Source organism: Equus caballus, chromosome 14 (assembly GCF_041296265.1).
Source record: "Equus caballus isolate H_3958 breed thoroughbred chromosome 14, TB-T2T, whole genome shotgun sequence".
Classification (NCBI taxonomy): Eukaryota; Metazoa; Chordata; class Mammalia; order Perissodactyla; family Equidae; genus Equus; species Equus caballus.
In genome coordinates this window covers 101,099,940-101,115,556 of record NC_091697.1, presented here as the reverse complement: position 1 = coordinate 101,115,556, position 15,617 = coordinate 101,099,940, and the positions used below count along the sequence as shown (strand labels likewise).

The 15,617-nt window shown below is 38.7% G+C and overlaps 1 protein-coding gene across 6 annotated transcripts in view; it reads left to right on the top strand.

Moving 5' to 3' along the window:
* The window catches only part of ZFYVE16 (zinc finger FYVE-type containing 16), a 100,698-nt gene that overhangs the window by 45,090 nt on the left and 39,991 nt on the right, over positions 1-15,617 (top strand). For 2 of the 6 annotated variants that reach the window (XM_023616927.2, XM_023616925.2), the window contains exons 1-2: positions 75-503; positions 15,000-15,108. In XM_023616927.2, coding sequence (XP_023472695.2) covers positions 15,039-15,108 — 70 coding nt within the window. In that variant the 5' untranslated portion in view covers positions 75-503; positions 15,000-15,038. 6 annotated transcript variants of the gene reach the window in all.

The window sequence follows — 15,617 nt, the reverse complement described above, 5'->3', positions numbered from 1 at the left end:
GGGAGCAGGCCGGGTCAGCTGCCCAGCAGGCAGGCGGGTGTGTCCGGTACAAGCCGGAGCCCCACCGGCTCCGCGGGCGCAGGCAGCTGGGGCGGGGGGAGATGCGTCTAGGTCAGCGAAGGGTAACTGAAGCCGGACGCCGCCGCAGCTCCAAGGCGTCTAGCGGGAAACCGAGTCTGATCTAAGGCCGAACTCGGGCGTCCCCGTCACCGCAGACCCTTCTCAGGCACTTCCGGAAAGAAGCGCGGCGGCCCCGGCTCAGACCCGGCTTCGCTGCGCGCAGGCGCCTCGGGACTGGGAGGACGCGGACGCGGAGGGAGGGGGCGTGTGCGCCGAAGGAAAGCCTCCTGTGCGCCTGCGCCGTCGGCTCGCCCCAGGGCCGGGGGCAAAACAAACCCGGAGCCGCCGTCTCGCACTCCCCGGACTCCCGGCTGGGGTCTCTCGTTGCTCTTCAGCGCGTCGTCGCGTCGAGTGCCCAGAGAGCTTCGCAGGGGTGCGGGGAGGTAAGAGCCCCCCGTAAGAGGCATCTGGCCTCTCATCAGCCCTATTGCCCTCACGGAGGGGGCGGGGCGGCGCCGGACCGGCCGACCTGGGCGCCGGGTCTGGCCCTCCGCCTTCTCCGGGGTCCCTGACCCGTGCCTTTCCCGAGCCCCCTGAGCTGGCCGGGGGATCACGACCCTCAAACCCCGCGTCCCCTCGGGAGGGCCAGGAGGGCCGGACCGGGCGGGGAGGGCAATCTCGGCGGCTGTTTGCCGGGTCCCACCCCTCGGGCCGCCCGGAGTGCTCTGCGCCGCCGGGGGAGCGCCCCCCGGGCCGCGGCGGGTGGAGGGGGCGGCCTGGCGCGCCCGGGGAGGGGACTGTCGCGCCTGCCGAGGGTGGCCACTGCGCCGACGGGACTCGGCCTGCCGGACGCGTGTGTCCTCGCCGCCCGCGCTCTCGCTCAGCCCGTTCTCGCACCGATGCGTTTTCTCATCGTTTTAGACCAGAAAATGCGCTAGCGTTGCTTCCCGCTACCTATTCTTAGGTACCTTTGCAAAATTCTAAAAGATGACCTCACTTTTTACTATTAACTTATTTGTACTACCGTGATTGCAAATTATTATATTCTAGTCTGAGAGGTTCTTGTTCGTTTGACGCGTATGGAAACCAGCCCAGAAATTTGAATAAGTTAATCTTTTTCCCTTAACAAAATAGGCAATTTGTTGGTCGAATTAGGTTCCTTCATTTATTGTTTTGAGCTGTTGTCTTTTGAATTGGCAGAAGTTTAATGGTTTGACCCAGTAGAATTATATATAATTTTTCACCTGATTTCTTCCTTTTTTTTCTCCCCTGGATATTAAACTGTCTGCTTCGTATCAAAAAATTTTTTTAATATGATAAAGAATAAGGAAAAATAACTGTAATTCCCCCATTGAAAGATAATCAACCACGGTTAATATTTTGACCTCCGAGTCTTTTTTTCCGTGGCGTTTTCTTAATTAAGATGACAAGATTTTATGTACAGTTGGATTGCCTGCTTTTGTAGCTTGAAATTATATTTTAAGCCTTTTCCCATGTTTTTGAAAAATTTCATAAACATAACTTTGATTTTTGATTACATAGGCAATACATGAGCAAAATATCTTTTGAAAGTTACATTACAGATAAAGCTAAATTCTCATTTATCATCCCCAATCATGTTACATAATATGATCGTATCACAGTTTATTTAACCCAGTGAGTTCCTTTACACACTTAAAAATAGACTAAAAGAGTTTTTGTTTTCAAATGCAGTATATTTACCTTTTGAGAAATTAAAACTCAGAAAATTTTAGAATTTTAATTTGTTCATTAAAAATAAACCCATCGTATATTGAATTAAATAATATTTTGGAAAGATAACCATTTTCTTTAAAAATTTAGCCAGAAGGGTGGCATTGTTTTACATTTTGGCGGATCACTTTAGCGTCTGTCTTTATAGAAGACAGCTGGATTCTCATTTGCGTCTCCCTTCAAGCTGTGTGTTATTTTGTTTAGGCTGAAGCATATTAAGAAAATCCAGCTTTGCACAGATAGGTATTTGGAAAAGGAAGGACCTCACAGACGTGGTAAGAACCTCTTTCGGGTCTTCCAGGGGTCCTCAGAACACAGTTTGAGAAAGCTGGTAAATCATTCTTGTATTGATGGGCTGTTAGGTTCTTTGCAGTTTTTACACTGTTACAGACATTACAACACTGAAAGTTCTTTGTGATGTGTCCTTGTGTACCAGTGCTAGTGTTTCGCTAGAAGTGGAATTACTAGTTCAGAGTATGTACTTAAAAAAAAAATATTTTTTGATAGACATAAACATTCCTTTTGATGCCTAAATAATTTTCTCTGTGTCCTAATGTTGGTGTTTAGATTATTTCAATTAATGATTTGGCAAAATAGTTTGTCTGCATATTTTCAGGTGTTTTGGATTATTTTCTTAAATTTCTAAAAAGAGAATTGTTAGATCAAATGTTTGGAATCTTTTTGAAGCTATTGATACATATTGTCACATTTTTTCCTGAGAGAGTGTACCAGTTTACTTCCTGTCAGAAGTGTCCGAGATGTTCTTTATCACACCCTTACCGACATCGAGTACTTTTATTATTAAAAAATTATGTTCTGATTTAGTAGGCAACAAGTGGTATGTGTTCTAATTCATGTTACTTTGTGCAGATTGTGCATTGAACATTTTTTTATAATCATACTGGTTGTCTGCTCATAGTATTTGCCCATTTACAGTCCAGTGCCCAAATGTTCTTCTAACAGATTTTTATCTTTTTTATGTTATAAGAATACATGCTATAATTTTTTAGGAAAGGAACAAATTTATCTTTCTTTTTTTCTCTCCACAAAAGTAGTACATTTTAATTAAAAAAATAAAAAGTAAAATACTGTAGAGACACAATGTAGATGTGAAGGGCTCACATAATCTCAGATAGATACCATTATTAACAGTTTTTTTTTTAAGATTTTGTTTTTTTCCTTTTTTTCCCCAAAGCCCCCCAGTACATAGTTGTATATCCTTCTAGTTGTGGCATGTGGGACGCCGCCTCAGCGTGGTTTGATGAGCAGTGCCATGTCCGCGCCCAGGATTCGAACCAACGAAACACTGGGCCGCCTGCAGCAGAGCGCGCAAACTTAACCACTGGGCCACGGGGCCAACCCCGATTATTAACAGTTTGGTGTTTGCTCCTCTATGGTTTTTTTCTCATGGCTTTGCTAATACTATTTTTTTTTTTTTTTACAACTTATTTGTAAAAATGGGTTTGTATTATGCATGCAGTTTTACAATTTGTTTATCTTTTAACATTATTTATTGGATATTTTTCTATACAACTGCATGTAACTCTGGGCAAAGTTTGATCCCGAGTGGCTTTAGGAGCACTAATTCTGATCTTTGGTTGTCTGATGTCAGGGTCTTGTCCTCTTCTATACTCTCTTCCTAGGTGATCGCATCCATTAACAGCCATGTGCTGCCAATTCTCAATCTTTCTCTCAGACTTCTCTCCTGCATTCCAGATCCTTATATTCAGCTGCCTAGTGGACATCTCCTCCAGGATGTTCTCAAGGTACTTCAAACAACAGCCCAAACATGAACTCGTGTTTTCCCTCAGTCCTGCTGCTCCTTGTATGGCCTGTCATGGTCAGTGGTACCACCGTCCACCCAGTTCACCCATGATGGGAACCTGGCAGTAATCTTAGCTTTCTGCCTTGCTTTCACTCTCCAGAAGTTCTTATTCTTTAGCCGTTTTTATATTGATTTGCTTTCCGTCTGCCCTGCACTGTCTCAGTTCAGGCCTTCATCATCTCTCACCTTAACCACTTTAGGAGTCTCCTTACTGTTGGTTTTGTTGATTTTCTGGTTAATCTTCCATGTTGCTGCCAGGTTTTTTTGTTTGTTTTTTTGAGGAAGATTAGCCCTGAGCTAACATTTGCCACCAATCCTTCTCCTTTTGCTGAGGAAGATTGGTCCTGAGCTAACATCCCTGCCCATCTTCCTCTACTTTATATGTGGGATGCCTGCCACGGCATGGCTTGACAGCAGTGCATAGGTCCACGCCTGGGATCCAAACTGTCGAATCCCAGGCCACCAAAGTGGAGCACGTGAACTCAACTGCTACGCCACTGGGCAGGCCCATGCCAGTTTTTTTTTTTTTAAATCATGAAGAAATTTTTCAAAACTATTTTTTGTAAATATTGCAGATATTTGTTTGTAGATCTAAGAGTACGTAAATGGCCAAGTGAGTAAAAATATAACCTAAAAGAGGTTATCATGTGTACATGTAGATTAACTTCTTTGAAATAGGGAATATATCTTATATATCTTTTGTGTCTTCTACTATACTTGGTAGATTACTGGCATAATAAGTACATCTTGGTTAATTGAAATGGGATGTTATGTGCAGCTTAAGATTTCGTGTTAAAAGGTTTTGATGCACAGTATTTGCATTGTCCTACCTTTTACAAATTTTTGGATTATGTTATTTAATTATTTTACCTTTTATATATCTTTTTAGGTTCCTCAGATAACATAATGCTTAGTAGTACATTGCTATACAGATAGAGATACTCTGTAAATAAATATTATTTAATGAATTCCACAATTTTTTAGAAAGATTCTCTGGCTTTTTCCAATGAGAAACCATTTCTAGACCTTTCAGTTCCTGTGCTTTGTTTTTTTTGTATGTTCTGTATTCAAATTCCGTTACTACTTTTTGCTCTTACTTTTTTAATATAATGTTTATGTTTATCAAAGGGATACCTGTACAAAATTTAAAGAGTCAAAGAATACTACAAGACTTAGAAGGAAACACAGCAGTCCTCTGCCCCGGTCCTTCCCTCCTCTGAATCCCACTCCGTCAAAGCAGCCTTTCCCAATTGGCATTCCTTATCCGAAGCACAAAACAGGAACCAATTCGATTAACTATTTTCTCAATTCCCCTGAGCATGGTTTATATCTGGTAACACTTTAGATGCATAGGAGAGAAGTTAATTCATTCCGTAAAGTGGATGCCTTAGGGCATTAAGGCTTAATTCTCTCACAGAACCCTTCTTGAGAAAGCTGCTCCAGAGTCAATGACTGTTCAACTTTTTCACCTCTAGGTTTTTAAATAACATGCTTACTTAAACAGCTATCTCCCCTCCCTACCCCCATCCTACCACAGTTTTAGATATTATTTGCCAATTTCCTATTAAAGAAGATGAGAGCTTAGATTTGTTACACCAGCCTCCACCTTTAAAGACTGCTCTTCACCCCTCCCCTATATTCGCACATTAGTTATTTGTTAATTTTTAGTTAACTCATTACTGTTTACATCATTTTACTATGTAAATTCTGTGTACACCTGAGCCAGGTAGGATATTGCGATGATATTTCCATTCTTATATAATTTTTTGTTTTTCCTAGGGTTAAAGCTTATCTTAGTTCTTTTATCTATCTATCTTTTTTTTTTTAAAGATTTTATTTTTCCTTTTTCTCCCAAAGCCCCCCTGGTACATAGTTGTATATTTTTAGTTGTGGGTCCTTCTAGTTGTGGCGTGTGGGATGCTGCCTCAGCATAGCCTAATGAACGGTGCCGTGTGCGTGCCCGGGATCCAAACCGGCGAAACCCTGGGCTGCCAAAGCAGAGCACGCGAGCGTAACCAGTCGGCCACCAGGCCAGCCCCTATCTATCTTTCTTATATCTTTATAAATGTATGTTTTATATCTTTTTAATATATCCTTTATTTTTTTTTGAGGAAGATTACCCCTGAGCTAATATCTGCTGCCAATCCTCCTCTTTTTGCTGAGGAAGACTGGCCCTGAGCTAATATCCGTGCCCATCTTCCTCTACTTTATATGTGGGATGCCTACTACAACATAGCTTGGCAAGCGGTGGCATGTCTGCACCCGGGATCCAAACTGGCGAACCCTGGGCTGCCGAAGCGGAACGTGTGCACTTAACTGCTGCGCCACCAAGCCGGCCCTAATATATCTTTTATTTATTAACAACCCTTCAGACAAGATATGCAAATCTCCTTTTGGTAGGTTGAAACCCTTGTCAGATAATGTGTTTGTCTTGCAGCATCTTTCCTGTAATGGTCTGTCACCCTACGAGCTGTCTTCCTGGAGTGTCATTTCACCATCATTTGTGAATTCCATTTGTCTCTCCCCTGTGTTGGATAGCCTGTTTCCAGGATTTCAGGTCTTCCTTTTTTCTTGGTGTCTCCCTCATGTTGGTAGAATACATCTAATAGCTTCCTGAGAAAGACTGAATGGGAGGCAAATTTGGGGGTTCTTCATGTCTAAACATGTTTTTTTGTTCTACTCTCACGCTTGATTGTCAGCTTAACTGAGTATGGAATTATAGGTTGTAAGTAATTTACTTTTAGAATTTTGGAGGTATGGTTCCATTGTTTTCTTGCTTCTAGTGTTGCTATTGAAAAGTCTATACTAAATTTGATAATCAGTCCTTTGTATGTGATCTGTTAGTTCTCCAGAAACTTTTATATTTATTCACAAAATATGTATTAAGCATGTTTTATGTGGCAGGCACTGGCCAAGAAACTTTGAATATATGGGTGAACAAAATTTCAAGATCCCTTTCCTCCTGGAGCTTCAATTTGTTGGAGAGAGTTGTTCCAGATGGTAAACAACAAATGTAATAAATACATTATACAAAATGTTAGAGGGTCTTCAAGTGAATAAATGCTTTAGAAAAGAGAAAAAGGAGAGCAGGGTGGGATGGAGAGGTCAGGGGTGTTGGGGGAAGGAAGGATGGGGTATGTGGATTGCAGTCTGAAATGGGGCGATGTTCCCTTGAACCACTCAGGTATTCTGAAATTCACAGTGATGTGGCTTGGTAAGAGTTTTTCATTCATTCTGTTGGGCCCTAAAGGGGCCCTTTCCACTTGGAGACCATATCCTTCAGTTCTAAGGTATTTTATTTGACAACGTCTTCCTTCTTTCCCCCTGCTTACTCTTTCTGGACTTCTTGTTATTTGAGTATTGGACCTCATTAGATTGACTCTCTAGTTTTCTAATCTTTTCTCCTGTTTTCCTTTCCCTTTCTTTTTGTTCTACTTTCTAGGATATTTTCTCAGGTTTATTTTCCAATGCCTTGATTTCATTTTTTAAAATCTTTTTTAAAACAGTTTTAGATTTACAGAATTATTGCGAAGATAGTACAGGGCATTCCCATATACCCCACACAGTTTCCCTATTATTACATCTTACATTAATATGGTACATTTGTCACAGTTCATGAACCAATATTGATACATTATTATTGACTAAAGTCCATACTGTATTCATATTTCCTCAGTTTTTCCCTAAGATGCTTTTTCTGTTCTACTCTCCCATCCAGGATATCACATTATACTGAGTAGTCTTTTCTCCTCACTCTTCTCTTGCTTGTGACAGTTTCTCAGACGTTCTTTGTTTTTGATCCTCTTGACAGTTTTGAAGATTACTGGTCACCTATTTTGTAGAATGTGAATTGGGATTTGTTGATGTTTTTCTCATGATTAGATTGGGGTTATAATGTGTTTTGGGAGGAAGACAACAGAGATAAAGTGCCATTCTCATCACAGCTTATCAAGGCTACGTACTATCAACATGACTTACCAGTGTTGATGTTAACCTTGATCCCCTGGCTTGAGGTAGTGTTTGTCAGGTGTCCACTGTGAAGTTATTTTCTTTTTCTCCCTTTCCATACTGTACTCTTTAGAGGAAAATCACTATGTGCAGCACACACTTAAGGAGTGGAGAGTTATGTTCCACTTCCTTGAGAGCAAAGTATCTAAATAAATTATTTGGAATTTTCTGCATAGGAGATTTGTCTTGTTCTCTAGTTATTTATTTAATCACTTATTTGTCTCAGTAGGAACTCAGATTTTTTTATGTTTTGGGTTATAATCCAGTATTACTTTATTTATTTTATTGTTCAAATTGTTGCAGCTTGATCTTTGGGAGCTCTTTCAGTTGGTTCTTGTATCCCTTTGACATATCTCCTTCATCGTGTGTGTGTGTGTGTGTGTGTGTGTGTGTGCGTGCGCACTTTCTTACTTTCTGGCATTACAAGAGGCTCCATGTTCATCTTGGAGCTTATATATTTCTCCTGCCCTAATCTCAGAATCAGCCATTTCTCCAAGGAGCCTTGGTTCCTTTTTTTGGAGAAACCAAGATCTGGATGCTAAAGTGTGCTTGTTGCCACTGGGATTCCTTGCTTCTAGGCCCTCTCAGCTTGACAGAGCAAGAGATATATGTGTTTATGCTAACATCTATAAATATTTCAGATAAATTTGCACAGATGTGTGACCATCTGTGCCCATTTTAAGCTAAACATGAGTTTATACTGTCTCCAACTCAAATCCATTACCACATAGATCGTTCTAGCTTCCTACCTTTCCTACCTCTATCCTTCCCCTCCAACAGTGAGAAATCTGGCTCCCATATCAGCCATACGTTTACTTAATGTCAATTCCAGTGTATATGTATGATGGTCTGCGATTGTTAACCCATACCCCCGTGGGAAACAACTTTATCAACTAGAGAAAAAGCTTGTGTTCTTTTTGCCTTTACTCTTACAGACTCCACTCATTTCCAAAGGTAGCACTTTATTTCTCCACCTCCTTCAGTAGTGTTATTTTATACTTTTGTAATACATTTAGTCTTTTTTGTCACATTCTGCATTCCATTCTGAGATCCCCCAACCTTCTAAGTAATTTTTTTAAATTTGCATGCATTGAGGTTTATTCTTTGTGCTGTAAAGTTCTGTGGGTACTGACAAATGCTTAATCTTGTATTCAGCATTATAGTATCATACAGAATAGTTTCAACACCCTAAAAAATTCACTGTGCTTTACCTGTTTAACCCTCCCCCACCGAAACCACTGACATTGATGTGTTTACTGTCTCTGAAGTTTTACCTTTTCCAGAATGTCATATCGTTAGAATCATACAGTATGTAGATTTTTTTAGACTGACTTCTTTCACTTAGCAGTATGCATTTAAGATTCGTCTATATCTTTTTGTGGCTTGATAGCTCATTTCTTTATTTCACTGAATAATGTTCCGTTGCATGGATGTACCACAGTTTATTTATCCATTCGCTTACTGAAAGATGTCTTAGAGGCTTCCAGATTTTGGAAGTTATGAATAAAGCTGCTGTAAACATTTATATCTAAGTTCTTGTGTAGACATAAATCTTTAAATCACTTGGGTAAATACCTAGTAATATAATCACTGGATCATATGGTAAGACTATGTTTAGTTTTGTAAGAGACTGCCAAACTGTTTTCCAAAGTGGCTGTACCGTTTTGCATTCTCACCAGCAATAAATGAGAGTTCCTGCTATTTAGCATCCTCGCAGCATTTGGTTTTGTCAATTTTTTGGATCGCAGACGTTGTAATAGATGTGAAATGGTATCTCGTTGTTTTAATCTGCAGTTCCTAAAGACAAATGATGTTGAGCATTTTATCATATGCCTATTTGCTAACTCTGTGTCTTCTTATTGTATCTGTTCAGAACTTTTGCCCATTTTTAGAATTGGATTTTTTTTTTTAAATTGGCACCTGCGCTAACAGCTGTTGCTAATCATCTTCTTTTTTTTTTTTTCTATTTTTTCTCCCCAAATACCCCCAGTACATAGTTGTATATTTTAGTTGTGGGTTCTTCTAGTTGTGGCATGTGGGACGCCACCTCAGTGTGTCCTAATGAGCGGTGCCATGTCCACGCCCAGGATCAGAACCTGTGAAACCCTGGGCTGCCAAAGCAGAGCACGCGAACTTAATCTCTCTGCCACAGGGCCGGCCCCTTGTTTTCTAATTGTTGAATTTTAAGAGTTCTTTGTAGATTTTGGATACAAGTCCTTTATCAGATATATGTTTTGGCAATTATTATCTCCCAGTCTGTAGCTTGTCTTCTCATTCTCTTAACAGTGTCTTTTTCAGAGCAGATGTTTTTAATTTTAATAAGGTCCAACTTATCAATTGTTTTCTTTCATGTATCATGCCATTGGTGTTGTATTTAAAAACTCATCACTAAACCCAAGGTTATGTAGATTTTCACTTATGTTTTCTTCGAGAAGTTTTATGATATTGAATTTTACGTTTAGGTCTGTTATCTTATACATTCTTATGTAAGGTGTAAGGTCTGTATCTAGGTTCATATTTTTGCATAGAGATGTCCAGTTTTCTTAGCACACTTCTTGAAAACACTGTCCTTTCTCCTTTGAATTGCTTTTGCTCCTTTGTCAAAGATAAGTTGCCTGTATTTGTGTGGGTCTATTTCTAGTCTTGCTGTTCTGTTCAGTTGATCTGTATGTCTGTTCTTTTGCCAGTACTACTACATTGCCTTGACTACTGTAGCCCTGTTGTGAGTCTTAAAATCAGAGAATGTGAATCCTCTAAATTTGTTCTTGTTTTTCAGTACCCTATTGGCTGTTTTAGGTCCTTTGCCTTTCCATATACACTTTAGAATCAGTTTCCTGAGTCCTACAAAATAGTTTGCTGCGATTTTGATTGGAATTGCATTAAATCTAGAGATAAGGTTGGGAAGAATTGACATCTTAACAATATTGAGTGTGCCTATCCATGAACATGGAATATATCTCCATTTATTTAGATCTTTGATTTTTTCATCAGAATTTTGTAGTTTTCCACATATAGGTCCTGTGTATATTTTGTTAGATTTATACCTAAATATTTCCTTTCTTGAGGTACTATTGAAAATGTATTCTTTTAGGGGCCGGCCCCGTGGCCAAGTGGTTAAGGTCACGTGCTCTGCTTCAGCGGCCCAGGGTTTCTCCAGTTCGAATCCTGGGCATCGACATGGTACCGCTCATCAAGCTATGCTGAGGTGGCGTCCCACATGCCACAACTAAAAGGACTCACAACTAAAAATACACAACTATGGGGGCCGGCCCCATGGCCAAGTGGTTGAGTTTGTGCACTCTGCTTCGGTGGCCTGGGCTTTCACTGGTTCAAATCCTGGGTGTGGACATGGCACCACTCATCAAGCTATGCTGAGGTGGCGTCCCACATGCCACAACTAGAAGGACTCACAACTAAAAATACACAACTATGGGGACCGGCCCCATGGCCAAGTGGTTGAGTTTGTGCACTCTGCTTCGGTGGCCCGGGGTTTCACTGATTCAAATCCTGGGTGTGGACATGGCACCACTCATCAGGCCATGCTAAGGCAGCATCCCACATGCCACAACTAGAAGGACCCACAACTAAAAAATACAGAACTATGTACCGGGGCGCTTTGGGAGAAAAAAGAAAAATAAAATCTTAAAAATATATATATATTTTTTAAAATTCCAAATTCCCATTGTTCCTTGCTCATATATAGGAATGCATTTGACTTTTGTATGTTAACCTTGTAACCTGCATCCTTGCTATACTCTTCCATCTTTTGGGGTCAGTTTTGGGGGATTTTCTACATTGAAAATCATGTCTTCGTTAGAGACAGTTTTATTTCTTCCTTTCCAAACTGTCTGCCTTTTCTTTTTTTGTTGCACTAGTGAGGGTTTCAGTACTGTGTTGAATAGGAGCAGTGAGAAGAGACATCCTTTCCTTGATCCCAGCCTTTGGGGGAAAGGAATCCAGTTTCTCCTCATCAAGGATAATATATAATGTTAGCTGTGGGTATTTTGTAGATATCCTTCATCAAATTGAAGAAGTTCCCCTCTCCTTGTAGTTTGCTCAGAGTTTTTATCATGAGTAGGTGTTGGGTTTTGTGAAAGCCTTTTTTTTTTTTGCATCAATTGATGTGATTTTATGATAATTCTACTTCAGTCTGTTGATGTGGTGGACTACCTTGATTAATTTTCAAATGTTGAACCAGCCTTGCATAACTAGATAAATCTCACTTGGTATAATTCTTTTTGTACAGTGTTGGGTTCGATGTGCTAATATTTTGTTGAGGATTTTTATGTCTGTTCATGAGCAGTGTTGGTCTCTAGTTTTCTTTTCTTGTAATGTCTTTATCTCGTTTTAGCGTTAGAGTAATGCCAAATGGTCTTACAGATTAAGTTAGGAAGTGTTCTCTCTGTTTCTTTTTTCTAGAAGAGATTGTGGAGAATTGATATCATTTCTTCCTTAAATGTTTAGTAAAATTTACCAGTGACGCCATCTGGACCTGATGATTCATTTTGTGGAGGTTATTGATTATTGATTCAATTTTGTTAATAGACATAGGGCTATTTGGGTTACCTATTTCTCATTGTGTGAATTTTGGTAGTTTCTGTCTGTCAAGGAATTAGTCTATTTCATCTAAAGTATCAAGTTTGGGCGTAGAGTTATTCATAATATTCTCTATTTTCCTTAAATGTCCATGGCATCAGTAGATATGACCCCTCTTTCATTTCTGATATTGGTACTTTGTGTCTTTTTTCTTGATTAGCACAGTTTATCAATTTTACAGGTTTTTTTCAAAGAAAGAGTTTTTGGTTTCAGTGATTTTCTCTGTTGTTTTCCTGTTTTTAATTTCGTTGATTTCTGCTCTAATCTTTGTTATCTTTTCTTCTACTTGCTTTGGGCTTAAATTGCTCTTCTTTTTCTAGTTGCCCAAGGTGGAAGCTTAGATTAGACTTTTAGATCTTCTTTTTTAATATATGCTCTTAATACTATAAATGCACCTCTAAGCACTGCTTTCACTGCATCCTACAAGCCTCACTTGAATCTGAAGATTTCTTCTGGCAGTTTCCATGATCCCTTTTTTCCTCCATATGTTCCTTATTTATGGCTTGCTGTTCCATAGTTGCATTGCCTTTTTCTGAGAATGTTAGTTTCTTTGAAGTTTTCTTCTGTTTCTTGCATTGTCTCTTCCTTCAAGTTCCTTTTGTTTGTTTGGTGTCTTTGTGTTTTGTATACTTTTGTGTATGTATGGTATAACCACAATTTAAAAATGGAAATAAGAGAAGTAATATGCCTCATTGAATTAGGATGACATACCATTATTATTGAAAGTTTACCCAAAGTTCTGGTGTTTACCTATTGCCAGCATAATTATTGTTCCTTTAAAGGTCATGTTTTCTCTTTGGCTGTTCTATCTTTGGAGTTCGAAAGTTTCATTATAGAGTGTCTAACTGTGGATTTCTCTTTATTTATACTGCTTGGTATAATGGGTTACTGTTGAGTTGTGAGCTGTTGAGTTGTGTTTTTCATCAATTCTGGAAGAATTCCTAGTATTATCTTTTCAAACATACTTGTTCCATGCTCTCTGTTCTCTTTAGGAGGCTGTGTTCTCAATCTGTTGTCCTTGTCCCGTAACTTCTTTTTCCCATTTTCCTCTTCCTCATTTCAGTGAGCTGGCTGCATTTTAGGTAATTTCTTCAGATGGGTCTTCCAGTTCATTCAGTTTTCTCTTAAGCTCTAATCTTTTTAATCCATCTTTAAAGTAGCCCATATTTTTTCTGGACCTCTGGTGTCCTCAGTTCATGGTGACTATCATAAGTGGTCCTGTAAAGCCCTCTCTTTTGTTGTTGTCTATCTCTCATTTCCCAGTCTTGTTCCTCACTTCAGGCAACCATTCAAACGTGCTTAATAACGTACATCTTTTTGTTTGTATTGTTGCAAAATTTGTATTTTGTTTTTTACAAAAGTAAGTTTTTAAAAAAGTAACAGTTTGCAACAGATTGTAAGTTTAAAGAAAAAAAGGTCATTCACCATAGACAGTTTGAAGAAAGTTGTTGTAGAGTGTTCCACCTTCTGGATTTAGCTGATTGCTTTCTTTTGATATCATTTAACTTGTCCCTCTATGTTGGAATTTCCTGTAAACAGGTAGATGGTTCTAAAAGCTTGATTAGATTCATGTTCAAATTTTTTTTTTAGGTGGGAATACATTATACGTGATGCTGTATCTTCCACATGAGGCATATAATATTTGGTTCTTCCACATTTGTTGGTGAAATTGATCACTGGATTCACATGTGTTGGCCTGATCCCACTGTTGTAAAGTTCCCCTCCAACCTTTCATCTAACAGTTTTAACATCCATTGATAGCCACTACTTGGTCCATTTATTGCGTTAGGGACTATGAAGAGATATTTTTAAAATTTTAAATGAATTTTAAAATGCTTCTGCATTTATTATCTGGAATTCTTATCTAAAGAACTTTCTGTCAGCAACTATTTTGTTATCCTAAAGTATGTTTTGTAAATAATGAGCAGGATAAATTCTTGGCTTTTTTCCCTTAGTGTATCAACTTTCAGAGTAATGGGTTAGTGCCCTGGCAATCCTCCAATGAGTAGTGTTTTTGTTTTCATGTTGGTATTGTTGTGATCTCTTGGTTTTTATCTATTTGCTTTGGTTCAGTCCTTTGTAGTCTTTATTCATTTGATGTTCAGCTGTCCCGTTTAAGCTAGTGGGAGCCCCTTTAACTTGACTCCTGTGTCCTTTTGGTATTATCTCATTAGTCATTGATAGATTCCTTCAAGGTGTCTCAGGCTCATTTGGTGGAATTCCTGCCGCAGATCAGAGGTTCATTTACTTTATTCATAAAACTAATTTTCAGTTTTCTTGTACCTCTCTCTTGTATGCTTGTTTTCTACTACTTTAATTTCTGCTCTTAGCTTATTCATTTTCAGTCTTTCTTCTTTCCTAGTATGAGCATCTAAGGCTCTAAGCATCTGTTGAAGACTTTTGCTGAATCCCACAGTTTTTATATGCAGTATTTTTATTTGTATGTAGTATATTTTATATTATTTGATATATGGTACTTATAACAGTTTTTAGCTTTCAGTTATGACTTCTTTGACCAAGTTATTTAGATGTGTTTTAAAATTTACAGTGATTTATATATGCATGTTATGTCATTAAAGTTGGTTTTCATGTCATTTTTGTATTTACAGAGAGAGTTTTCCCAACTAAATCATAAATTCCTCAAAGCAGTACTCTTAACTTTTATTTGTGTCTATTATCTGTTTCTTGGCATGCATTAGATGGCATAATATTTATATGTTAGAGAATTAAATGAGCTATCATATTTTTTATTTTCTAGGCATACAAGAATTAAATTCTAAATAAGTTTACAAGTAGGATGGACAGTTATTTTAAAGCAGCAGTCAGTGACTTGGACAAACTCCTTGATGATTTTGAACAGAATCCAGGTTTGTTGGTTTTTTGTGTTTGTTACTAATGGCTTTTTAAAATGTCTGTAATTCGGTTATCTCAGTAATAGAGTTTAGCAAAATTTGGTTTCAATTTTGGTCACATAGTTATCTTCTGTAAAAAAAAAAAAAAAAATTTCACTTATTTCATTATAGCATATTAGTCTTTTCTTAAAATGCTGAATAGAACCAATAGATAGAAATGAAAGTAAGGAAACCAGAAGTTTCTCTCCACATACAAATTTAGCTAAAAGAAAACCCAAAACCAACATATGAGCCAGCTAAAAGCAACTTGAAAGCTCTACATAAATTGGTATTTCATTATTATGAGAGATGATATTTCCCTCATCTCAGAATGAAGACTAGGAAGCTAGAGGGCAGAATGAAGACGTTAGATTGTTTTTCAGCTCTTCCTTAGTCTGGATTTTAGAGTACAAATGAGTTATTTTGAGTGGAATTTCTATCACTTTATGACATCTACATTCAAAAGTAGAAACCCCTGGTGCTGA